The sequence below is a fragment of the Condylostylus longicornis genome, unplaced genomic scaffold (assembly GCF_029603195.1).
Source record: "Condylostylus longicornis isolate FDR11 unplaced genomic scaffold, ASM2960319v2 ptg000135l, whole genome shotgun sequence".
Classification (NCBI taxonomy): domain Eukaryota; kingdom Metazoa; phylum Arthropoda; class Insecta; order Diptera; family Dolichopodidae; genus Condylostylus; species Condylostylus longicornis.
In genome coordinates, this window is record NW_026578103.1 from 14855715 (window position 1) to 14882474 (window position 26760).

Sequence of the window (26760 nt, forward strand, 5' to 3'; positions counted from 1 at the left end):
ACATTTTTTTTTAGCAAATATGAACTCATTTCCTGTAGCTATGTTAGAGTAACTCAAACTCAAACAAAAAAATTCAAATTTTGGCTTTTTATGTGTGACTATTTTTTCGTAGACTTTAAAGGTTTATTTTTACTATGAATTTTACTTTATTACTCCATTACGAATATTCGGAGTAGAGTTTTAGTAATTCAGAATTGACAATATGAAAATTGTAATTTTCGGAAACTCAGAGCTACGAATGCAATTCATGATAGGACTGAATCATTACATGTATCAGATAATATTTTTTGACATATTACTAATTGTTGTTTGCAATTTTTCTAATGCTCCATTCGAATATTTTAATCCGAGATTTTGCAGGTTTCAGTTATCTTAATTGGTCGAATTTTGCAAAACCTCTCTCTCCGACATAGAAAACAATAGTTCTCCAACGTGGAAACAACTACTCTGTTATTTTTCCTTGTGTTTCTGCAGAAAGCGATATTTTTTGTTATTTCAATATTGATACATAACGTATTTTCTTTTGAAAGTAAAATTTTAATATAACCCAACGCATACAATTTTTTTGTAAATGAATTTTTTAAACACACTAGATTTTGAGTTGGTAGGGCTTCAGACGGTTTTTATCAATAGTTGCATTTAATAAAATATCTTTGCAATCTATAATCATTGTCGACAAAATATTCGGAACATATTTTGCATTTTTAAATTTTGATTTATTGTTTACTCCGCAATCACTTAACTACTTCACTTTTAAAATTCCATCTTTAGGATTTGTAAAATTTTTAATTTTTTTATCCAGTTTTTTTTTCTTCGTAATTTTTGCACGAGGGTCCAGCACACTTACTATAAAAATAATTTAAATATAAAAAGCAAGCACCCGAATTCAATTTTATAGTAATTTTCTTGTCAATATAGATGGCGATGACGTAATGCCTTCAGCTGTCAGTTTGACAACCAAAATCTTAAATTGCCTTGTTTATTAATGCTGCAGTATAAACAAACGTTTCAATCGAATGGCATTTAGATTCTAGAAACAATACAATACCTAAAAAGAAATTTTTAAGTACATGCAATTATTTTAGTTGAATTTGTGCAAAATAATTTTCAAAAGAAAGTGTAATATTTTAAGTTGTACTGTTTGAGAGTGATTTTCATTATCATTAACCTAAAAAGTTTTGTTTTTAATGGCATATAAAAGACCGTCTAGTGCACTAGCCATTGTTCCAGAGACAAAAAAGGCTAAAAATGAGTTGTATCAGTATTCTAATAGGGACAAAGCGGTTGTTGAAACAGTAAGTGTCTTTTAATAAATATTTTATACGACTAAAAAAAAATAACACTAATTTTATAGGCCCGAACATCTAGCTTATTAGCGCCCATTATGTTGTTGGAAGGCCATCAGGGAGAATTATACTGTTGTGAATTCCACCCAAGTGGTGATTTTCTTGTCTCTTCTGGATTTGATAGACAAATTTGTAAATTATGAAGCTGTAACTGAGAAAATATATTTGTTAATAAATTTTTTGTAGGGCTTTGGAATGTATATGATGAATGTGATAATATAATGAATTTGAGTGGGCATACTGGAGCTGTTATGGAAGCACATTTTAACACAGACGGAACTGAGATATACACTTGTTCTACTGACAAAACTTTGGCAATATGGGATATTACTACTGGAATGCGTGTAAGGAAAATGAAAGGGCATCAAAACTTTGTCAATTCCGTTCAAAGAACGCGGCGGGGAGTACAAATGCTGTGCTCGGGTTCAGATGATAAAACTATCAAGATGTGGGATGCCAGGAAAAAATTTTCAGTACAGACTTTTGAAAATAACTATCCAGTGACGGCAGTTTGTTTTAATGACGTTGGAGATTTAATAATATCTGGCGGCATTGATAATGATATTAAAGTTTGGGACTCTAGAAAAAATGAAATTGTTTATAAGCTGCGAGGACATGCAGATACAATTACCGGCTTATCTTTATCACCAGATGGATCCTATTTACTTTCAAATTCAATGGATAATACTTTAAGAATATGGGATATCAGACCTTATGCTCCCGCGGAGAGATGTGTAAAAATTTTTGGGGGGCATCAACATAATTTTGAAAAAAACTTATTGAGATGTGCATGGTCCTTGGATGGTAGTAAAGTAATTAAGATAGTTTCCGCTATGAAAAATTTGTAAGGGTTTAATTCTTTTTTTTTTTCCAAGATATCATCTGGCTCAGCAGATCGTTACGTTTACGTTTGGGACACTACAAGCAGAAGAATATTATATAAATTGCCAGGCCACAATGGGAGTGTTAATGATGTAGATTTTCACAAAAATGAACCTATAATACTTTCTGCGTCCAGCGACAAAACATTGTACATGGGAGAAATAGAATGAATAATATATAAGCTTACATAATATATGAGAAAAGATTAACTCTCTTTTATAATGTTTGTTAATGTACAACAAAAAATTATGAAACCACAGTCCCTTAAATGTATTGAAATAACAAAGGTTTTCATTTTTGTAAGGTAATAAAGCAATTGTATTGAATACGAAAATGAGAAAGCTGTTGAGATTTCATAATACCAAACCTTTTCCTTTAAATAACATAACATTATAAGATTTTAGTTTGCAGAAACAAGATTGTATAATTTGTGCTTATAAGGCACATAAGAACATAAATACACCTGTATTTTAAATTCAACAATTTTTTCGTAAAATTTACAATATTAAAATCTCTAATTAAGAAGATTGCATTTAAATTAGTTTAAAAATAAGAATTTAATATAAAAACTATGTTGACATTATTTATTTTAAACAGGTAGTGTTTCAGAAACTCCAGTTTTGATTAATTTTCCGAAAAATTTTAATCCCGTCGCTCTTCCTGGTATTTCATTAATTACCAAAAACAACAAAGAGATTACTTGTGTTACAGCAAATACCACAGTTAGTGCTGTACTGTGAACAATAATAGCAAAATACAGGGTTGCGATCAATGATCCAGCATATGTCACAGATATTCCTAATCGTTGTTTAGAAAGCATTGAGCTAAAGAATGACATAAATCCCAACAAGAAACCAAAACTAAAATGAATTTATGATAACAATTTTTTTATTTGTTATTGTAAAATTTACCTCAATATAAAAAATAAACTCCCTAAAGTATATAGAAGTGCAAATTTCCTTGCTTTTAATATTAAGACTGGTATGTAAAAAATGGACATTCCCATGAAAAATGTTCCTAAACATAAACATGCAATAAAACAAAGTATTCTTTGTACTCGTGTCTGTAAATTAAATCTAGTAAATTTCTCAAAATCATATTTAGGAGTTTGAAAATTAATTATGTTTATATTTTGGGTTGATGATACAAACCAATTTGGGGCAACAACTGTTTTGAGTTTCCTCCAACCAACTGTTTGCTTCTGGTTCGTTATTTCTAAATAATTTCCCCACATCGGTTCCCCTTATTGAAGGTATCTTCAAGCCGATTTTAAAGGTTTTCTTTTGTTCACTATTTAACAATAAATATTCATCAAGTTCGTCTTTTAAATTAGCCATTTTATTTTGATTTACTCTATTGAATATTGATATACAAACAAAACATTGTCTCAAATTCAAACGTCAAACATTGCGACGGAACAATGCAGCTGCAGAATGATAATAAATAAATAAAAGCTGCAGAATGAATACGTTGTGTCAACATCAATTAGGGTTGTCGGTGGTGTAATACTTGAGTTGTTATTGCCTTAAAATAAGATTATAGTATAGATAGGCCCTCATGAGTAGATAAAATTTTTGTTCATGTTCACAATTCAACTGGTTCAGAGCTACAGAGGCCTAAAATCTATTTCGAATGATTTTTTTTCTTTTTGAAATTTAAACTACAACTCTGCGACTGTGTAAGACAAGTGCGTTACCAAATATGATTTGGAAACCTCAGAGTAAGGACTTTCTTATGAATATCTACATTAGTTATAATCTGTTCATATTTCGGAATCACATGACTTAAAGTTGAAATTATAACTTTTCACTTTTAAAAAACGCCAATTTTCTAGGTGATGTAACATGGGAGGTTTCCCCGATTTTAGCACAGGTGGCAACCTTAAACACTTAGCTTCAATTTGGTGTATGACTTGCTTTAGGTACTGTAAATGTTATTTTATACCAATTTTTTTTAGATGATTTAAATGAATTAATGACTTAGAAAAATGTTCAACAACCGTTCAAAGTGGTGAATCTGTTCTGTTATGCAAATGCTCAACTTAACAACCGAGTTTCTCTCACATTTGCAAAATTTAATGGCCTGGATGCATATGGCGTCTCTCATTGATACAAGCCTGTCAGTCGGTTTGGATTTCAATAATCTTTTAATAAATAAATTTTTTCAACTGGTGCATGGATGAAACTCAGGGCTCGAAGGACTAAATACATATATTACAGTTGTGATAGTATCACTTCAAGCCATATTTGTATGCGATACGACTATCAGAATAAGGGTGATAAGGTTTTATAAAACAAAAGAATTGCTATCACTGCAACCATCGGGCAGAGTTTTCATTTGTCAAATGTCATGCAATTTATATATGACATTTGACAAATGACAACTCTTTTTCTGTAGAATTTTTCTTTTTTTTTGTAGAACAAATGACAACATTAGAAGTGTCAAATAAATATTTTTGTAGTTGAATTGGCAACATGAAAAGTGTCAAATTCATTTTTTTTATGTGAAATCAAAATATTACTAATTAATTTTATTTAGATTTGTTATTAACACAAAAAAAAAACAAAAAAAAAATTGTACAATTTAGTCAATATACTTAAGTTTTAAAGTAAATTACAAGGCATGAATTTGAATGTAAGTGGTGTTTAAATATTTTTTAAGATAGTGTTAAGCTTATAAAACAGCGAAGGTGATGTGAAGGACATAGTAGAAATGTAAATCGGCGGCAAAATAAAGTTATACATATATTTACTTTGAAACTGCAATATTTAAATAAATTATTATAAAATAAATATCATATTTTAAAGAATTAATTTAAATTACTTATTTTTTTTAATTGCTAAATTGCTTAGGTATTTTTAAATTATAAATTTTGTGTATTTTATAATTTTTATATTAGTATTGATTATTTATTCTTTTATCAGTGCTTTTATCATTCATTCCGAACACATACATTCATATGTATGTATATACTTTCAGGCGAGAATATTTTAAATATGTACCATGCATGCTAACTTATCTATTCTAATGGTATACAGCGATTGTATCATAAATATTGTAATTTATGTATGTATTTACATATCTACTTCGCGCATACAATATACCTACATACATATTATTAATATTTTACAATTGATATTTTCTATGAAGCATATTAATATTATTTTATTGAAAGTATTTCACAATATTTTTGAATAAATTAACCTTTCTTCGCTTATAGTATATTTAGCATATAGTAATATAAAAAAACTTAGCTTTAACTTAAAAGAATTTGAAAAAACCAAAGTTGACGAAGTTTTGGCTACACAAAGTTATGCATGCATATACTTAAAGCAATATTTCGCATATAATATGAATGAGCCTACAAACTGATGTTATCGCGTTTTTTTAGTTTCAAAACTGTTTAATATCTTCTGATTTTAAACAAACATAATCTTTTTATAGACTGTAAAAATTGTCTCCTACGTTTCATAGAAAGTATAAAAATAGTTTCAAACCGTAAAAATTTCTAAATACATTTGTACATACATATGTACTCGTATACTTAAAATATTTTTGAATTTATGGAATAATTTTAAGGGACATTAATATTAAAAAAAAATATTTAGTTGAAAAATTGTTTATTAAGCTTTATCCATAGTTAATTATTAAAATTAAAAGTAATCCTTAGTTTGTTATTGGTACTTACCTACTTTTTAATATTTTATTAAATAACAGTTCTTGTACACCTTGGGTTGAGACGTATGTTATTTAAAAATATTTATGTATATGTACATAAATATATGATTTCATGTTATTTATTCATTTCAAGTAATCATCTTTGTGTTCATGTATGTATAGCAAAACAGCGTGTATTAAAATTACTTAATTAAGAATTAAGTAATATAGCTAATGGTTTGTTTTAAAAAGTTATTGGTTTTAGTAAAATATTAAAAATATATGTACATACATATGTACGTGAAGGATGACCGAAATAAATTTTTCTTTCAAAATATAAATTTTAACTTACCATTTAGATGATTTCACGATTTTTGAAGAAATATTTTCAATATTTTTTTTTGGAAGGTATGCTATGGAAACTAATATAATATGAAAAATTATCTTAAAACCTTCACTCTTTATCGCATACGTATATCTTTTTTTCCAAAACTTACTTTTCTTTGTAGAAAATTAAAATTTAAGATCCGTAACACTACATTAGTAATAAATACATGATTTAGAATTTCGTTGTTTAAATTTTTCTCTTGAAACTCTTCGGGAAACATGAAAAAGCTGATTTTTTATAAGATGAGCACAAAATTTATAAGATTTTTTTAAATTAGATTTTGAAAAATTATCTATACTAACTTTTTATTATGCTATAGTGTGATAAGTAATACTGTAATAATAATGAAATATCTAATATCATTATTTGTTTTGCAAAATGTACATATGCACAGTAATGTCATCAAAGTATGGGATGAGATATGCATGGGTGGGATAGATGGATGGGATATTTTCAGACATGCACAAACAATAATAATAAATAAATATAATGCTTTACGGTAACTTGTGTTCATTATAAAATTTGCTTTCTAAATTCCTACAATACGTTTGATGTATCGTAAACAAGTTTTATGTATTAAATAAAATAAATAATTATTTACATAGCAATATATTTCAAAGTTTTATTGCATTAAAAAAATAGTTCTTAATTAACAAGAAATTAAAAAAGTGAATATGTTTTACCAAAAAGTGAATAAATAAAAAAATGTTAAGCGAATATATCAAAAAATACTGGTCGATACGGTTTATTTCAAAAATAAAATAAAGAATAAAAATTTTATTATAATAGTAGCTGTTGAAACAAAGTTACGTAATGTAACTTCTAAATGACATTTGTAAAAGTAATAAAAAAAGAGAGCATTATTTAAATAAAATACAATAAAAAATAGCAAAGTAATGAAATACAAGAGCACAAAGTTACAACTCATTCAGCTATATACCCTGAGATCGGAATTACAAAAATACTGTATTAATGCAGAATTCAGCCTATTATGCTTATTCTGTAATTAGTATTTGCAGAATCGTATATTTTGAATGAACGGTATTATTACAATTTCAATGTCAGGGATACTCTAATATTATCAAATGTCTTTTAAATTGTACTATACTTGCAACGAAATTTCTAATTTGGACTCAGTTAAGAATACACTAAAAATTTAAATGCAATTTGTGTTCACATAAAAGTCATCAAGGATCAGGCTATAATCTATCAAGTTCTTAAATGCATATAAGAAAAACGTTTTTTTCTTGTTTGGAAATGAGAAGAATTGCAAATTCCAAATTATAAAAAAATTTAGACATTTCTTTGCAAGTAACTTCAGTAACTGTTACGTAAAATTAATAGAGATATTTTATTCTAATTTGGTTTTTAAACTGTTTTAATAGCTTCATCTTTATCCGTGCATCCTAATTAATGTGAATATTATATAGACCCAGAAGGACTCTTTAATATTTTTTCGCTTTTCTAACATGGAATATTTATGTTTCTATTTTGTTTCCTCATCGACCGATAAAAACAAGGTTCTGGTGATTTCGAATCACATTTTTATTATTAAAGCATAATGGTTTTTTTTTGTTATAGGTCATTAAATTGCAAAATAAATTTGACATTAACTTTTAGAGCTAATGTAATAGCGGAATTTTTTACTTGTTTGATCAATAAAAATCAAAAACAAGAATACAAAAATACACATTTTTTTTACTATATATACATATACAAAAAAAAAACACCTTTTTAAGGTGAAAATAGCTTGATATCCTTTAACATAAAAAAATTTTTTCTAAAGTGTAAGGAAATCCTAGTATCATTAGACCTATTTTATATTTTTACTCAAAGAAAAATTAAAGAAAAAATCAAGTTTAAAAAATTTTATCCTCTATTAAAATAAATTATCAATTAATATCATAGTGTAAAAGCGATTTTTTAAATAAAACAAAAACCTTTTGCTATGTGATAATCAAAAGGTATATTCGTTTTTGCGTTTTTTTTTTAAGGAAATTATTCTAAGGCTTTGAAAAATTAATATTAAATATTGCTTAAAAAGTTACAATAAACACGTATATGATTTCAATACTTTAATTTAAAAAAAATTTATACAAAATACACAAATTATAGTATTACAATATAAAAATATTGTGAAATATAGTTTTTTTCTTTCCTATTTTTACTACATTATGTACTTTATGTTATAAATTAAATATCATCATATTATTATTATTATGTATGTACATATTATACTACCATCCAAAACAATTTTTTTATTGTGTAGCAGTTCATTGAGAAGTATATTATTGTATACATTCGTAGAAATGTAAAAAAAATGTAAACCAATTATAATTTCAGTGAAAAAATTATTTAATGAATTAAATTAGCTTGTGAAAATTAATTAATTAGCCTATAAAATTGATTGAATTCAAATCACCAATATTTACATTATCTAATTTCATTGTGAATTTTATATTCATATAGTAAAATATTTTACTGTTATACTACAAACTACAATATTATTTAGTGTTTTCTTGTTAAATTGACTATGTATTTTTATTTTCAATAATGTATGTACTACATTTTCAAGTCTAACGAGTGGCAACCCTGATTGGGAGTATCGAAAATCATAATGTTTATATTGTGAATTGATTTGACAGTTTTAATTTATGTACATACATATATGTATAAGTTTTGTGCTTATTATACGTATATCTGTGTATTGATGAATTTAATATTATGATTTCGAATAAATAAAAAGTAAAACATTCTTTCTGACTATAGTTCAGATTGCACAATTTAGATATTCAGTACTTCATTGAAGCTCTATTAGTTTAGAACATTTTTGTCTTTTTAATAGGAAAGTATTAAAATATTTAGATTTAAAATTATTGAATTTAAAACTTGATAATAATTTTTTTTCTGTATTTTACATGACATTCAATCAGTTTTTAATTTATTGCTATTAATATTAAATTCGAATTGATCAGCAGACAATATGTTCATATAAATTTTGTTTATGATAACCGTTTAATTTTTTATTAAAATAACGTGAACTGTACTTTACGAAAATCAAACTATATGTATACCATGCATAAATAAAAATTTAAATTTATTAAATATATACCTATGTAAATATAAATTAATTTTGATTTTTTTTTTCTTATCCATATAGGATTTTGGAAAAATTTAGGGAAAAGATTTAAAGTTTTATTAATACAAATAAATAAAAAAAAAGAAGAATCAGTAAAATTTTAAATATGACGGATAACGAAAGGGAAACATATTTTGATAGAACACCAGGAAACCAGAACGGAATTGTGCAACCTTTGTTAACTGGTAAGTACAATATAAGTATTCGAAAATTTAATCCACATATTTCGATATATGTACATAGGAATTAGTTTTTTTTAGACCTTAAACTTGTACAATATTTTTTAAAATTCTTAAACTTTATCAAAAAATTTTTTAATTTAAAGTAAGTTGTTGGCAAATAAAAAAATTAGTAATCAATTAGGTACTTGTTTTTTTTTTAATGATATAAGCGCGGGAAAAAAACGGCTATAACAGAATATAAGGCAATTTTTTATGTAAATCGGGAATTTCCCGAAGAATTATATTGTAAATTGAATGCATTGTTATATTTAATTCTTTTTTTAAAAAATATTAATTTACATTTTATAGAAACGTTTTAAAACTCAATCGTAAATATGTATGTGTATTCGGTAATCTTGACAATATTATTTTGTTTTATTTAATAATTAATAATAATTTCAAGACGTCTTTAAATTTTTGAGTGTTTTTGTGAGACATTCTGAATTCAATTTTTGAAAAACTTATACACTGATTCTTTTTTATATTTTATGCAATGTTTCATTTTAATATACTGATTTTTTTTTTAAATTTTGACTCTCATGCGCTATACTTAGAGGGAATTTAATTCCATATTGGTATAAATTTTCAAAACGAAAACACAAACTTTTAAACAGTGCAAGAAGAATATTAATTTAAAAAAAAGTGGAATTTAATGCTATGGCGAGTGTAAAAAATTCATTTCAGTTCGCAATGCATGATGAGAATAAGGTTTGAAATTCTTTGATCATCTTGTACTTAACCTTTATTTGATTGATAGTTAAAGTGTAATTGCTCAGTGATGGGTCGAATATTAAATTTTGAATGAATTTTAATAAGACGTTTAAAATCTTCACTTTTTTGGAGTTGCGTATACTTATTGATTTGTTTGAATTATTATATATGTACGTATTTTTTTCTCAATGTCTGCATAATATTTAAAATATAATTTGAAAATCTAAAAATAACGGTAAAATAATATAAGAAATTTTTTCAATAACGGTGATCTTGTCAAACTTAGATCACTGTATAAAGTGTTTTTAATTTTTGATTTCACCCAAACGTATGCAATAAGACGATCTATTAATATATTCGAGAATAATCTAAGTAAAACATTTTTTTTTTTTTTTTTTAATTCGAGTGTCGACGGGAAATGTGCTAACTTATAAGCCACATACAGCTTGCTCTGAGTTTATACCAAAAATTTTAAATCATTATTATATGTATGTAAAATAAATTAATGTAGATTATTAAATATTAATAAATATATGTTTATGAAAATTTAAATGAGAACACCGCAGTCATACTTCTATACATACAAACATATTATTACAAACATGAAAAGTAAGTAGTTATAACATTTTTGTAAGTAGTTATAAATAACTACTATGTTATATGTTATAAATAACTTTGTTATTTAAATTTTAGTAAATTAATGTTGGTTTTATTTAAAAAAAAATTTTATTGCCTTCTATTTTGATTCACAACCAAAATGAAATAAGTTTTGTTTATAATGATTAAAAAGTATGTTCATACATGCATACATATGTATGTATATAGACAGAGGAACCTATCTGAAATTGTGCTTATCAAAGATAAAAATTTGATTATACTGAAAAGTTTATTTTAAGTTTCCATTGACTTTGTTTTATATGCCTGTGTACTTATAACTTTATGTTAAAAGGGAAAATCCGGAATTTTGCTTAAAAAAAATATTTTGTTATTCATTATGCATGTTTACATACACAATGTATATATATATATACATATTTACAGGGTACGATATTATGCAATTATTTACATACATTTTTGTGTGAAAAGAAAATTTTTAAAAATTCAAACAAGTAAAATAAAAAAAAATGTTTTGAATTCTGTTTAAAATTTAATTAACGTTGTCCATAAATACTGGTTTTAATTATTTATTTATAAACTTTGTTAATTTGTAATTTAATTCAAAACCGATAATAAATGATATTGAACATATTTAAATTAATCCATGATGCTAAATGATACTAATGCAGACATAACATAGCATTTAATTTTGCGTATATTTGTTTGCACTTATTTTAATAAAGTGTATCAAACTTTTTGTTCATATTCTCATTTCTGTGTATTTTTTTCTTGCCTTCTGACTAAATTAAAATATAAGCCTTATACTATGGGTACTAGATGAACTTATCTCTTAAAACTAGTAAATTTGTATTGAAAATTCTAGTTTCATGAATTTTATATTCATTTCTAAGTAAATATGAATCATATCAATGCAAAATTATTGGAGTATTCTAAAGTAAAAATCTATTGAGATTGAAATCGGATAGAATATATTTAGAAATGAAAGAAAAAAAGAAATATTTAGAAATAGAAAAAAAAAAATTTGTTATTTATAAACAGATTATATCGTTTGATCCGCAAACACGATTGATTCGAAACTTGCCACAATAAAACAATTTTCAATTTTTATCAATAATATTTTCTAAGCTTATCACTGTAAACTTTACTTCAAAATATCAATTTATTAATATTTTACTTTTTTATTTGCTATATAGATTTATATCAGATAACTATGGCTTATGCTTACTGGAAATCTGGAAAAATTGATGATTATAGCGTTTTTGATCTATTTTTTCGATCAAATCCATTTCATGGGGAATTTACAATATTTGCTGGTCTTGAAGAATGTCTAAAATTTTTAGATAATTTTCATTATTCAGATAGTGGTAAGTTGTTATTGATCCATGTATCCGTTTATTGATTTTGTATTATTATATCTATAAATAAATTGTATTAATATAAATATTTTAGATATATGCTACTTAAAACGGACTTTGCCCGAAAGCATTGAAGATGAATTTTTTGAGTACTTAAGAAATTTAACTGCGAAAGATGTAACACTTTATGCTATTGATGAAGGACAGGTTGTGTTTCCAAGGGTTCCTTTAATTAAAATTGAAGGTCCTTTAATTTCAGTTCAACTATTAGAAACAACACTTTTAACTCTGGTTAATTATGCAAGGTTTGAATAATTACATTTTTTAATTCAATTGGATTAAATATATAAATGTTGTTTATTTTGAAATTAGTTTAATGGCTACAAATGCAGCACGTTATCGTATGGTAGCTGGTAAGAATGTTAAATTATTAGAATTTGGATTAAGAAGGGCACAAGGACCAGACGGTGGTTTATCAGCTTCAAAATACTCTTATATTGGTATGTTTTAATTTAATAGTTTAACGTTTAACATTAAAAATTTTTTTTGGTGTTTAAAATAGTAAAATTTATCACATTTGTAATTTCTTTTTAAGGAGATACATAATAGGATCTTAAAAAAATTGATTAGTTTCTCACAAAAAAATCGTTATACAAAATTGTAGTCAGTAGAAATATTGCAAGAAAATACATAATTTACAACATTTTAGTTATTTATGTAAATATATGACCATAAACTTTTTTATAATACCATTCATTCGTCTGGTTAATGCATTATTAATCATGAATTTCTTAAAAAATTGTAAGTCAGGTTCAATTTTTCTACAATATGATATAATTTACAATTTCACAAATTTCACAAATCTTGTTCGGAAAACTGTTCGCTCAGAAATTTGAAATAATTATTTTAAATTAGTAATTTAGTTTACGTATTTAATTTACCCAAAATATGTTTGTTTTTTCTTAACTATAAAATTTTATTTTATTGTTTAATTTATTCTAAAATAAAATAATTTTTAAGATTAAGTTAAGTATACATAATTGATTATATATTGCGATTATTAAAAAAATTAAATTGTTAGTATTCGAATGCACTTCATTTTCGAATATTTAGGAAAATGGCTTATAATCATAATAACATTAATTTATTAAAAATTAATATCTGAATTGTTTAATAATGTGCAACTAACATACATGTTTAAAATCCTGTTTTTGTTTTAGATTCAAATATTAATTACATTCAATATAGTTCCTCGAAACATAACAAGTTAGTAAATAAAGTTTTATTTGACAAACATTAAGTATAATACAGACATTCACAAATTCAAAATCATAAGGGTAAGGCATTTAACCAAAATATAAAGATCTTAAGTTGTTAATTACATTTTTTCAGAAATTTTATATCTATATGAATTATTTTTAAATATTGATTGTGGATATTAATAATATTGTGCAAACAGAGAATGATTTCAAATAAAAATCATACTAAATAAGCGTTAAATCTGAAAAATGAGCTCACGTTTTATAAGAAAGAGAAATTGTTAATTATAAAACTTTTTTAGTATTTTAAAAAGCAATTTTAACACATATTTAATATATGTATGCTTGTATGAATTTTACTTCATAACAATAAAGTCATAAAAATATTTTATTTTCTCTATTATGAATGTTTTAAAAAAAATGTATGTGCATAATGGTAAATTTCGTGTCAACCAAAATCATATTACTCCTTTTCATATAAAGTTATAAGGTATTACTTATAAAATGCTAGCCAAATAGGTGTATAACAAAAGAATACAAATGAAAAAAAAGCTTAAGAATTGCTATCGATGAACACGATCCAGTTTATAACAAAAAAACTTTGTTTTTTTTTTTTTTTTTTTTAGTTTGCAATTTTTCTTACTTTCAATTTAAAAAATGAAAGAAGTGAATAATGGTAATCATGACACGGAATGGTACGAATTGTTTAGATTTTAGGACATGGTACAATCTGTTAAAGTGAATTTAACCTCTTTGATAATTATTATTTTTGTTAACTCTATTAGCGTAACGTAAGAAATTATAAAACACATTTTTAAAAATCCGCATAAATACTTTAGAATATAGCTAATTTAAACTCCCACCGACTTTCTATTACTCGTATATTATAATTTTTATAAGTATACTTTTACTTTTTTATTAATTTCGTCAAAACTTGTAATATGGATTTGAATGTGAATAATGTATGAAAAATAAAATTTTATGAAAATTATAAAAATTCAGTTTGGAAAATCCAGACCAGTCCTATTTTATTTGTTAAGTAAAATTATTACTTATATATGGGAAAATCTTACAAAAATACAATTTATTTTTTCGTAACTTTAAGAATTGTTTAGGAAGGAAGTTTAGTTTACTTAAAAATTTTAATAGTAAAAATATAAAAAATAACAAAAAAAAATACATACATACTCGTATACATATGGTTCATAGGTTTTGTGTGATATATCGACTATGTAAGGGGGGTTTAATGTAATTGAAAGAATTCATTGCGTATTTGAATATTAATAACAAATACCATTTACTTTATATTAAACAAAATTATCAATATCAAAATTTTAATATGGAAAATTTTATTATTTTCAAAAGAAAATTTCAAAAAAAAAAATTATTTTGACACTTTTATGTAAAACAATCAACTGTTATAAATTTGTTATATGTACATATGTCATCAAAAAAGATAATTATCATATTCCAAACAATTATTACTGTTATAATACGTGTTTACAAAAATCTTGAATGTTTTATAGCAGTAAAGTCGAGTCATTATTGCGTAAAGAACCATCCCTAACATTTATATTTGACTAGAAAGTCAAATTAACGTTTTCTTGGTATTTACCACGAGAAAAAAAAACGAGAAATTTCGCACTAGCATTTTCTATCTTTAGATCAATGTCAAAATTATACAGTTAGATCTACATGTATGTATGTATGCATTTATATATGTATTATTTGAAGCTCTTTCATATTTCAGTTATATTTAATTTTTATAATTTCCAAAAACATGCAAACCGTGAAAAATTACAAAAGAAAAAAGTTAAAACATTTTTCAAATACTTAATAATAATTTTGTAAATAGATTCCAAAAAAATTTTTGCACCTTCACTATTTTGAAGGGTAAATTTTACACGTTAGGAAAACTATAAAGTTTGATTGACCTTGAAGTTGAAGAAGCTATTTTTATTTTGATATATTAAGGTATTGGTAATATACCTTAATATATCACATACATGTGTTATAGACTTTGATTTGGTATGAAGGTTAAATATTGATAAATAAATCTATATTTTATTTTTCTATATTAAACAATGCGATAATCGTCGAAATGATGAAAAAAATAAAAATGTAATGTCAATAGGCATAACCTTACATGTTACAAGCAATTCAAATTCCAATATTTTTTAACAGCTGATAACACGTGTGGATATATGTATGTATGTACCTATATAAATACATACGTATGCATTTTGCAAATTCTATTTAAAAATTCTAGAGAGATGTACATATGTATGTATGTAATATAAAAGCATCTTAAATACTGAAACGCCGGGAATGTTTCCTTATGGAAAACTTATTTTTTGAAATAACCGTTTACAACATTTTTATATTAGGCGGGGTATTACTAATGTTAATGATTCATTTTATTATTTTTGATTTTGATATGTTTGAATAAAATTTGTCTATTACGATAGTTTGACTTTATATATTTATTTTGTTAACGCTTTTCTCAATAACGAGCTTTGTAAATCTGTGATTGTAACAGTTTAGAAACATCAAAGGAAAGCTAATATCATTCAAACAAAAGTTTTTTTTTATAGTTTTCTCTAACAAAAGTCTTTAAATAAATTCCTTGATAACACTTTAGCGCTAGTTTGAGTAACTATCTAAAGGAGTAACTGTAGGTTTTATCTAGTAACCATAGTCTATTATGCATTATTAAATTTTTCATACGTTTTCAGCTTATAATCATTACAGTTTCTAAACTAAATTTTTTTTTTTTAATTTTATAAAATCTATTAAATTTAAAGCAACCTTATTTTTTTAATTTTATTTTTAATTTTCAGGCGGCTTTGATGGTACATCTAATGTTTTGGCGGGTAAACTTTTTAATATTCCAGTAAAAGGAACTCATGCTCACGCTTATATTACTTCTTTTACTGGAATCTCTGAATTAAAAACAAGAATTTTAAATCATAGAACAACAGGTACATTATTACTTTTATAATTTGAAAATATTTGCATACATACAATGTATTGTATAAAGAAAATTTGTTTTTTTTTTTTGATAATTTTTTTTGTAATTACAATTTGTAGGTCTACCAATTGATTTATTAGATCTTGCAATCAATCATCGGCAAGCTTTATCACAGTTACTAGATATTTCACCGGAAGAATCAAGTGAAGGTGAATTAGCAGCAATGGTCTCTTTCGCTATTGCATTTCCTGATGGATTTATGGCACTTGTTGATACATATGATGTGAAAAGGTACATAAATTAATCTTTTACAAATTTATTTATTTATTTACATATTTTTTTAAGAATACTGTAAACACATTTTTTTTTAAATTAGATAAACATATAATTTTTCTGCATTCTTTAGTAATACAAATTAACATTAAAAAGCTTTTGAGTTAGAAAAAAAATATTTTCTCTTCTAAAAATGAACAATGTAATTGTCGAGAAGGGACGACCTAGTTATATGCCCAAGAAATATTCTTTTGCACTAAATATGCATGTCCAGAAGAAATGTAATTTGAGATGAAATATATTATGTACTGATATTTTATTTTGCTTAAAATTTTTATTTGGGTTTTATAATTTTAACTAGAATTAAATTTATAAAGTAAAAGATTTTTTTAGTGCTTCTACATAAAAATTTAGAGAGGTTGTTAGAGAAATAAGGGAAAGTTATTCATTACAATTACACTTGTTTAAAGGAAGAAAGCAGTTTTTTTGCACATTACAAAGGAGTCACATTTTTTAATCCATATAAAAATTTTAATTTTAAATTAAGTGCAGAACTAGTACTTAATTGATACATGCAAAATTTTACATTAGAAATAAAAAAAAACATAAAAACTTAAATTAAATTGATTGTTAGCAATTATCAAAGAACATTTTTTTCCTCCAAATTTCTATTTGATAATTGATATAGAAACACGTTTAAAATAAATATTTAATTAAACTTATTGCAAATAAATCATTGTATATTAAAATGCATATCTAACGTCAATTTGGCTTATTCAGCAATTGAAATTGTATTGTTGAATAAATCAAACCAGGGTTAGATCTGCATTTTGGTAAATATCCAATATAAACTTTTCGATCTTAATTGAATCATCGTATGTTATATACATATACCATAAACATTTCCTCATCATTATTAGTTTTCGTTTTTATTTATTATATATATTTTTTTTTTGAATATGCAAAGTTACTTATGATTTACTATTTTCTATTTTATTTCCAATATATTAATAAAATGAAAGTAAAATAGTTTTTTTTAATTTTTAACAAAACTTGTTTTAAAATTTCATTATTGCCCATACATTCACTCGTGGCGATTAGGAATTTATTATTGAAAGATCTACTTTATATTTGAAAAAAAAATATTTTAGACTTATAATAAATAGGATAATTATTTTAAGTAAGTAAAAAGAGCAACTAAAACTGAAATGTTTGAAAATGGAAAATTACTTTCAATTCTATTCGTAATCGTCACGAACCGCCTCTCTGATATTCTAACCTTTGGCGAATAATTTTTCTTTAAAAAAAAAAACAATTCTTTATACAAATATTATTTTCGTATACATAGTTTATGTGATGAGACAGTGGTTGCTAATACCCCAAATAATGGGAAATTTATAAAAAAAAATGGAACAACACAAGCAAGTGAGACACAATTAATGAGTACAATTGATTTATCAAATAATTATAACAAAATTGATATTACAAATGATAGTAGTAATAAAAGTAGTAGTGATAACAAAAATAATAGTAATGATAAATGTAACATAAATATTGATAATAACGGAAGTAGTGTAAGTAATAAAGCAATATCGACCTTTATACCATCAGTGAATGGAAATAAAGATCTTTCGATTAATGGAACAAATAAAAAAAGGAGACGTTATAATACTTCTACTTTACAACAAAGTACAAACAATAAAACAAGTACAAATGGATTTTCTTCCAACATCATTCCCAATTTGGTTTCAAATAATAGAACGACTAATGATTTGCTAAAAACCGCTGGGAAGTCATACAGGTAACTACGTTAAAAAAAATTAACAAGAATTTTTTTATTCTTTTCGAAAAAAAATAATTAGTTTATAATTATTTATTTTATTAACAATTTCATTTACTGCGAATAAAATATTTAATAAAAGTAACGAACCGTTTTGTTAATAATATCAGTCAAAAAAATCAAATGTAATTAGGTCAATGATGTATGATATAAAAGTAAATCTAATATGTAATTTAAATTAAATTGCAATTATGTATATTGTTTAAAAGTTAACAAAATGATCAAGCTGTTCGAATTTTAAAATCTTAAATGAAATTTATCTTTGAAAAAAAAATTTTGTACGAAATTTCATTATCATATTTTTTTTTGAAATAGCATAATTACTAATTAATCTTGACACATTTTTCTGAAATAAAATGTATATTTGAAATTATATTACGTAGGATCTATTAAGAATCTTAGAATAATATTAGATTTATAGTGGGTGGTCCGGTTCTGCTGTAATCGTGCTCGATTACACTTACTTGGCGTTTTTTAGGGAAAATAATTGTTTGGCTGAGTGCGGGTGCGGGCGCCATGTTAGAGCTCAGACATTTAGGGGTTGTTTTGGAGGGATTTAAAGAATTCGGATTTAAAAAATTTCTATCTTACGAATATCGATTCCAGGTTTGGGATGTTGAAGTTACAACAATAACTTGTTCAAAAGCTTTCTCTATTGATAGACCTACATAACGATATGCCCTGCCAAATTTACCGTTTTCAATTTATAGTTATTCAAAGATAAAATTTTGATTTACACTGAAACTGGACCACTCTGTTTATTAACCTTCAGGATTTTATTTAAACAATAAAAAAATATATAGTTTCAACTTTAATTATTTCATAATTTAGTGTCTTTTAACAATATCAAATACTTTTGCAGACTAGTTTTAAATTTCGCGAATATTGTGTTGTACGTAGACGCTTTACTACGATAAATATGTTGAAATATTATAATGTATGATATTGTAAAAAAATAATGTTATACATTCGATTTTTATAATATTAGGTTTAATTATTAGTTTTTAGCACGAAATAACAAATCAAATAAAATAATTTTTAAGATTCAATAGAATTTCTCTAAAAAAATTTGAAACTTTCTCTATGTATATTTAAAAAAAAATTTATAAAATTGATTTCGAATAAAATAATGATTATTATAAAAGTAAATAATGATTATTTTATTGTAATTTTCAAGAAAAAATCATTTTGCTCGCCAAATTATTTATTTGCATGAAAACAACTTTTTTTTTACCACACTGCCCATGTAAAAAACACTAAAATATATTTGTGATCTTTAAAACAAAACACATATACATATTTAAATGCATGTTTCCTATATGTTCTATATGTTATGAAATTTATTACATTCATTGAAAGTATTCGGAAAATATTTAAGATCGATTTCATCCACAATTTAAAAAATTAATTTAAATATAATCATGTATAAAAAAATGTATGATATTTTCATATAGCTATATAATTGTTTAATATAATAGATTTGTATTATTACACTTGTATGAAATTTGACACAAACTCTTTCATAATTTCCATTATCTAACAATAAAACAAAAAAATATAATAATTGATTAATTCTTTAATTTATATTAGAAATACCTAATAATAAAATTCAGTTATGAATTAATAATATCTTTGCGATGTTAATGTGAATTCCTTCTATCGTATAGTTTTTTTTTTATTTGGGGGCTATATGAAATGTGTAAGTCTGTTCACTGTCTATTTAACCAAAATTTTAATTTATAAAGTTCTTATTTTGCATTAAATCTAGAGAGAAAAAGTTGTATATTAATTTTTAATTATTTTGTCAGATTTTAACTTTAAAAACTGTTACAAGCTATCAATTGTAAAGAAAAGTTTAACTATGTTACTGTTTTAACAGTAAAATAACTTTGATACACGCTTTTTTTTTTAATAATCTTTCATTGTATGTTAATCATTCTACATGGAATTACTCAGTATGATTTTAAATAAAAATTTTAAAAGTTTTACATGATTAAAATATTTTGTGCTTTTCTGTTTAAATTTTTTTTTATACTAATTGCTTTACAAAATACATATTTGATTTTCTGATATCATTCATCATTGACTACATTTGTAAAAGTTATTCATAAGTTGTTTCATAAATTGATTTCCATCATATACAGAACGTTTACATTATTTATGAAACATAATAAAAACATAATTAAATACATAATTAGGTTCAGTTGTTCAGTTTGTTTTTTTACATTATGCTATGTTAAATCCTGGTGTTTTCATTTAATTTGTGTTTAAGTTTTATTTTTTTTTGTATATTACGTGAAATAAAATTTTATTTTTTTTTTACTTATTAATAATTTAAAATTAACTCAATTATGCTTATATTAAATATATTCATTGGTATTTTAATAATTAGTAAGAGAGTCTAACAAAAATTTTCTTTTAAACACAAAAGTTAATAATCTATTGATTCTGAATTATTAGTCGGACAATTTGAGTATAGATTATCAACTTTACAGTTACAGTTTCTAATAAATTTAATATTAGGAAATTTTACGTAATTTAGAATTAGTGACTGATGAAACATCACGAAAACTTCATATTTTTCTCTTCTTATTTCTTATATTTTAATAATTAATAAATTATTTTATTAGCTATATTGATTTCTACTTAATAATATATGTTATAGGATAAGAAATAATATAGGATTGGCAAATTTTAGTTAGTGTTACCATTTTCGTTTCTTTGAATTTCAAATTTTTGACCATGATTTTTCTAATGCAGTAGCAAGTATACGGGGTGATTCGGCAACAAGTTAGACACCATGGTATATGGTTGGAAATGAGTAAAATTTTTGTTCTGAATATAGTGTCAAATCGGAACCGTTGCCGAACTACAGGCATTTTAAAATAATTTTTTGGAATTTTTGTGTATTTAAGCTCCGTGTCAAAGAAAAACAGGAAAAATCTTCAAGCAAGCAATTTTTGAAAAGCATTTTAGAGAGCTTAAAAATAAGAACAGCGCATTATTTGGTTTTATATGTTTTTTCAGAAATTCAAGTTTTTTTTTTTTGGAAATTAAATGTTTAAAGAAAATTATATAATGTTGTGAATTGTTAATTTTCCGGGAAATTTTTTGAAGCTTCCAAAATGCTTTTTACAGAGGTTTGCCCAGCTGCTTAAGCTTTAATTTGAGACATTAAACGTTAAAAAATCTTATATGGTTTCTAGAGATATAGGAAGAAGATCATTTCTATTTCATGATTTTAAAGACCTTAATAAAATTTGTAAACTCAACAAATTATCACTATTTTTGATTTTCGTAACTTACTTGTTGCTAAAGCACTCTGTGTAAAAAATCAAAATCCATCAAAAAGATAGTAATAGCATTACATAAATATTGCAATACAGTAAATTTAAAAATGCTGATATTATATTTAGTTGATCAAATATTTTTTAATATAGAAACAATAAAAAAAAATTTTCTCTAAATATCCTTACATTAGGAATGCAATAAAATTCAATATAAGTATAATAATTCAAATTCGTGTTAGAATATAAATTTTAATTTATTATTTAATTTTCCATCAACAATGCAGATTATGCAGTTTTCTTGAAATAAATAATTTTCAACGTTCTCAATTATTTGTAAGCAGTTTTGTAACGATTGTGATCTGAGTGAATAAATTTAGTATCAGCTTATAACTTCTTCTCAATTTTAGGAATTTATTTGAATTTTCACTTATGGTAGGGGTTTTGATTTAAATTTAAATTTTTATTAAAACAAATAATATTATTTTTAATTTAAAAAATATAAGTTTATTTCACGTATATCAATATACAAAATTAACTTAAAAATGTAAAAGAATACTAACTGTGAATTTAATACATTTTTTTAACATTAATGTATATGTTAATAAATACATAGTTCGAAAAGACTTCCCGGCTTTTTTTGGCAGACGTATTGATTTGGACAGTTACTAAAAATCTTATAAGACACGAATCTCTTTCTATAAATAAAAAGGTTAGTAAATTCAAATTTATGCAACTGTTACCTTCTCAGAACGGTAAAAATGATAAAAAGAAAAACTTAAATAAAATAATATGTAATATTTTATATTTATTATTTTATTTTTTTATTTTTTTGTTTTGTTTCTGAATATTTTAGATTATTAATCTGCAGAATTTATATTTGATTTTGCACATGCACATGCAAATTGTATGTAAATTACCACGACAAAAAACAATTAAACAATTATTGAACGATAGTTAAATTGAAAAAGTACACTGTTGAATCTTTAACAAAATACCCTTTAACAAAAAAATTGCAAAGCCTTGAATTATTCATAATATTTGGGAATATTTTAAGTAAGAAGCAGCTGAACACTATTAATTTATAGTATTCAAACTTTGAATTTTAAAGTTGTGTGCACTAGTTTGACAAGGAACTGAAATATTTTATTAACGCTTTGAAATTTGTAGTTTATTTTTATGATAACCTAAAAAAAAAGGTTATAAATTATTATGTTTGGCATTTTTACATAATGGTTATAAAAGAAGTGGACAGGTCACAATTTATTTCACTATTTTATTTTTGAAACGAGTAAAATTCTATTGTACTACCAAAATTAGTTTCTATCACAAAATATTACAGTAAATATTCTGACTAGATTCTTATCTGTTATATGTTACCCAAAGTCACCAAGATTTGTGTTCTTTATTTTTAAGGCTTCTACTACAAAATTTTTTATAGTCAAAATTTATTATTGCAAAATTAATCTTTAATTATTTACTAAAATTTTGGTAAACTGTATTTTGATTAAATTTTAAGCAGTAGATAAAAAAAATTAATCTAATTATATGATTTGTATTCCTTTCTTTTGTTTTCAATAATATTGGGTTGAAATAAGAAACATTGTTGCGGTTATCAATTAAACATAACTTGTATGATCATTTGGAATGATGGACTTGTTATCATTTGTCTGATTTGCTCGTTTTATGCATTTTTTTTTTATTTTAGCACTTAGTTTAAATAATTGAAAGACACATTTCTGAAAAAGACACTTTATTTGTACTAAGATAATATGCCATATGTGCGACATGTGCAGTTTACCAAAGCTGAAGAAAATCAGATTCATCAGATTGATATAAGAAGTAAAATTCAATATTAAGGGGTGAAAAGATAAATTTTTAATTCCTTAAAAATGCAACAATGAAGTCAGTGTATTTTTTTAGGAAGCATATTCATTTAATAAATTTTAATAATACAAGAATATTTTTCAGAACATGCTGTCTCTATATACTATTAAAATTAAAACCATATTATTAACATTTCATATTATTATTCAGGTACTTTGTTCTAAAACTGATTTTTTTTTCTTGTAAAATCCCATATACGCATGTATGTATGTATGTATGTATTCACAAAACAAAAGATTATCTTAAACTACTGACATTTTTCGCATCTCACTTTTGAATCATACGATCAAAATATTTTCAAACATAATTTTTTAAAATAATTTCATTTAATACTATTTTGCATAGTCATGAAAACATAAAATAAAATTTCTTAAAATTGGATTTAAGTACATATGTACGTACGTAGATACTATATAATCATAAAATATTTTAAAGATCTAAATAATAGTATAATTTTTAAGTATGATGAGTAAAAAATTATTGAAGCAAGGTTTTAAAACTGTTTTTCGTGAACAAAAGTTTTTCATTAGTACTTGCGAAAAAAATTATTTAATTTTAATTGTCGATTACCAAAGGCACTGAATAGATACATAGATAAATTTAGTGGAATCAATTTTTTAATAATATGTTTTTAAATTGGCAAAAAATTATTTCTCAAAAGCTTGAAAATTCTCGGTTTAATTCATTGAATAAGAATAACAGTTGAAATTATTTATATCATAAAGATCACTCATTATATTTATTATATATTCTTATAATTTTCAGAAGTGGTTTACTAAATTTTTGTGCTGTAGCTTTAGCTCTAAATGATTTAGATTATCGAGCTATTGGAATTCGCATTGATTCTGGTGATTTAGCATATTTATCGTGTTTGGCTCGTGATTCGTTTGGAAAAGTTGCCGAAAAATTTCAAATTCCATGGTTTAATACATTAACAATTGTAGCATCAAACGATATTAACGAAGATACAATTTTAAGTTTGAATGAACAAGGCCATAAGATAGATTGTTTTGGTATTGGAACACATTTAGGTAAAATATAACATTATTTTGTAATAAAACAAAATTTAAATTAATGATCATATATTTAAATTAAAATTTCAGTAACTTGCCAAAGACAGCCAGCTTTAGGTTGTGTATTTAAATTGGTCGAAATAAATGGTCATGCCAGAATTAAGCTGAGTCAAGATGTTGAAAAAGTTACAATGCCCGGTAACAAAAATGCATATAGGTAAATGCTTATAAAATATTGAAAATTTGAAAATTGAAAAACAAAAGTTATATAATTTTATTTAATTTTAGATTATATAGCGCTGATGGCCATGCTTTAATTGATTTATTACAAAAAGTCAGTGAATCACCTCCTGAAGTGGGACAAAAGGTATTATGTCGACATCCATTCCAAGAATCAAAACGGGCTTACGTAATTCCAAGTATAGTTGAACCTTTATATAAGCTTTATTGGAAAAATGGACGTATACATCAGAAACTTCCAACTTTGGATGAAGTACGTGAAAAAGTTCAATCTTCACTAAAAACATTAAGGAATGATCATAAAAGAACTTTAAATCCAACCCCGTACAAAGTAATTTATTATTTAATTTACAATATAATTTAAATTTTAAAAAAATATTTATCTTTTTTTATTTTAAGGTTGCAGTCAGTGATAACTTATATAATTTTATTCATGATTTATGGCTCAAGAATGCGCCCATAGGTGAACTTTCATGATCCATATAAAAAATTAATCAAGTATTAATTTTTTAATATATCCTTTGCTGTTTACTAATGAAATTGTACATAAAGTAAAAATGGTAAAAATAGGGAAATGGAAAATTTTAAACACTTTTTTTTTTTTTTTTAGTAAGTGAACAAAAACATTTGTTCCTTTTTGAAGTTTCACTTTAAAAAATTTTAAATATTTATTTTTATAATGTTTTAAAACTTAATTGTTATTAAGATCAAATTGATATATTTTTGTAACCATGATACTTTTAGCACCTACCAACGAGTTCTTAGTTCAAGAAACTCAATATAGTGTTGGTTTTTTAAAATAGCTTCCAACAACGATATTAATACATACATAGTTACTTTTATCTATAGAACAAAACTTTCCTATTAAAATTACTCCAAAACAAAATTTTTAAAACCCACTTTGTATTGTCAAGCACAATTTTTTAATTATTAACTATCGACACAAACTTCTAAAATTCTAAGAAAGGAAAATAGCTTTCGGATTTTTATAGCAAAGTTTTTTTTAAATCAATATATTATTAAATAATAATATTTTAAATTTTTATAGCAAAGTTTGATTTTTATATCAGTTTATCTGCAAAATTGGATTATCAAAATGAAAATGAAGACGTGCATAAAAATTAGCATAATATGTAATTGTTATTTTACGGCAAATGTTTACTATTTACTTTTGAATTTTTGAGTTGCAAAAATCATAACTAGTTTTTTTGCCAAAAAATTCTTATTGATATTATAGCCGGTTTTTTTTTGTTATTGTGCTTTAAAATTTCACGCATTTTTTATGTGTAAATTTGTCAATAATTCTAGATTGATCCCTTTCAAATAATTTCCATGAATTTTATTCTGAATAACGTTAACCTATGTGAATCACTACCTCATCAAGACTTATCATTCACACTATTGTCGCTTCACGTCGACACGGCTGCGTTCCACATATTCAGCTACTGCGATGCCGTCTGCTTCGGCGTGTGTGAATTCTTCCTGATTCCATCCAGAGCAGATACCTTAATTAAATATTGTATTAGATGTTTGAATCCAAGGATCAGGAACCTCATCGGAGTTAAAGTCGTAGCATAAATAATCTACCCCATACTCCTCAACATATCGTGGTGGTAATATCCGATTTACCCTATAACGGTAAATTACTGAATCCATTGCTATATGAATCGAAG

General features: G+C 24.4%; 3 protein-coding genes across 4 annotated transcripts; 2 read left to right on the forward strand and 1 right to left on the reverse strand.

Annotated features, from left to right (window-relative positions):
- Positions 1 to 1000: 1000 nt before the first annotated feature.
- Positions 1001 to 2642, forward strand: LOC129615210 (U5 small nuclear ribonucleoprotein 40 kDa protein). Its single transcript, XM_055530308.1, has 4 exons — positions 1001 to 1295; positions 1355 to 1478; positions 1533 to 2158; positions 2222 to 2642. The coding sequence occupies exons 1-4, from the start codon at positions 1188 to 1190 to the stop codon at positions 2396 to 2398; spliced, it is 1035 nt and encodes a 344-aa protein (XP_055386283.1). The 5' UTR covers positions 1001 to 1187; the 3' UTR covers positions 2399 to 2642.
- A 124-nt stretch (positions 2643 to 2766) lies between these two features.
- On the reverse strand, positions 2767 to 3641 carry LOC129615211 (uncharacterized). The gene is made up of 3 exons (XM_055530309.1): positions 3380 to 3641; positions 3140 to 3291; positions 2767 to 3088 (listed from the first exon to the last, which is right to left on the reverse strand). Exons 1-3 carry the CDS (start codon positions 3563 to 3565, stop codon positions 2818 to 2820), a joined length of 609 nt encoding a protein of 202 aa, XP_055386284.1. The 5' UTR covers positions 3566 to 3641; the 3' UTR covers positions 2767 to 2817.
- A 1061-nt stretch (positions 3642 to 4702) lies between these two features.
- On the forward strand, positions 4703 to 26025 carry LOC129615231 (nicotinate phosphoribosyltransferase). 2 transcript variants are annotated; one of them, XM_055530338.1, is made up of 12 exons: positions 4703 to 4862; positions 9434 to 9597; positions 12156 to 12326; positions 12412 to 12622; positions 12690 to 12817; positions 16417 to 16557; positions 16667 to 16838; positions 18169 to 18621; positions 24600 to 24865; positions 24938 to 25064; positions 25136 to 25418; positions 25487 to 26025. In XM_055530338.1, the coding sequence occupies exons 2-12, from the start codon at positions 9519 to 9521 to the stop codon at positions 25562 to 25564; spliced, it is 2109 nt and encodes a 702-aa protein (XP_055386313.1). In that variant the 5' UTR covers positions 4703 to 4862; positions 9434 to 9518; the 3' UTR covers positions 25565 to 26025. The 2 variants fall into 2 exon arrangements, with proteins under 2 accessions (XP_055386313.1, XP_055386314.1); XM_055530339.1 differs by lacking the exon at positions 18169 to 18621 and having other exon boundaries at positions 25487 to 26020.
- The last annotated feature ends 735 nt before the right edge of the window (positions 26026 to 26760 follow it).

Excerpts from the sequence above, each read along its gene's own strand:
- LOC129615210 (XM_055530308.1), top strand. The coding sequence starts at position 1,188 with ATGGCATATAAAAGACCGTCTAGTGCACTAGCCATTGTTCCAGAGACA. Across the intron at positions 1,479-1,532 it reads TGGATTTGATAGACAAATTT|GGCTTTGGAATGTATATGAT; the intron begins GTAAATTATGAA and ends AATTTTTTGTAG. Across the intron at positions 2,159-2,221 it reads GGTCCTTGGATGGTAGTAAA|ATATCATCTGGCTCAGCAGA; the intron begins GTAATTAAGATA and ends TTTTTTTCCAAG.
- LOC129615211 (XM_055530309.1), bottom strand. The coding sequence starts at position 3,565 with ATGGCTAATTTAAAAGACGAACTTGATGAATATTTATTGTTAAATAGT. Across the intron at positions 3,292-3,379 it reads ACAGTTGTTGCCCCAAATTG|ACACGAGTACAAAGAATACT; the intron begins GTTTGTATCATC and ends TTTAATTTACAG. Across the intron at positions 3,089-3,139 it reads AGTTTATTTTTTATATTGAG|TTTTGGTTTCTTGTTGGGAT; the intron begins GTAAATTTTACA and ends AATTCATTTTAG.
- LOC129615231 (XM_055530338.1), top strand. The coding sequence starts at position 9,519 with ATGACGGATAACGAAAGGGAAACATATTTTGATAGAACACCAGGAAAC. Across the intron at positions 12,818-16,416 it reads TTCAAAATACTCTTATATTG|GCGGCTTTGATGGTACATCT; the intron begins GTATGTTTTAAT and ends TTTAATTTTCAG. Across the intron at positions 16,839-18,168 it reads GATACATATGATGTGAAAAG|TTTATGTGATGAGACAGTGG; the intron begins GTACATAAATTA and ends TCGTATACATAG.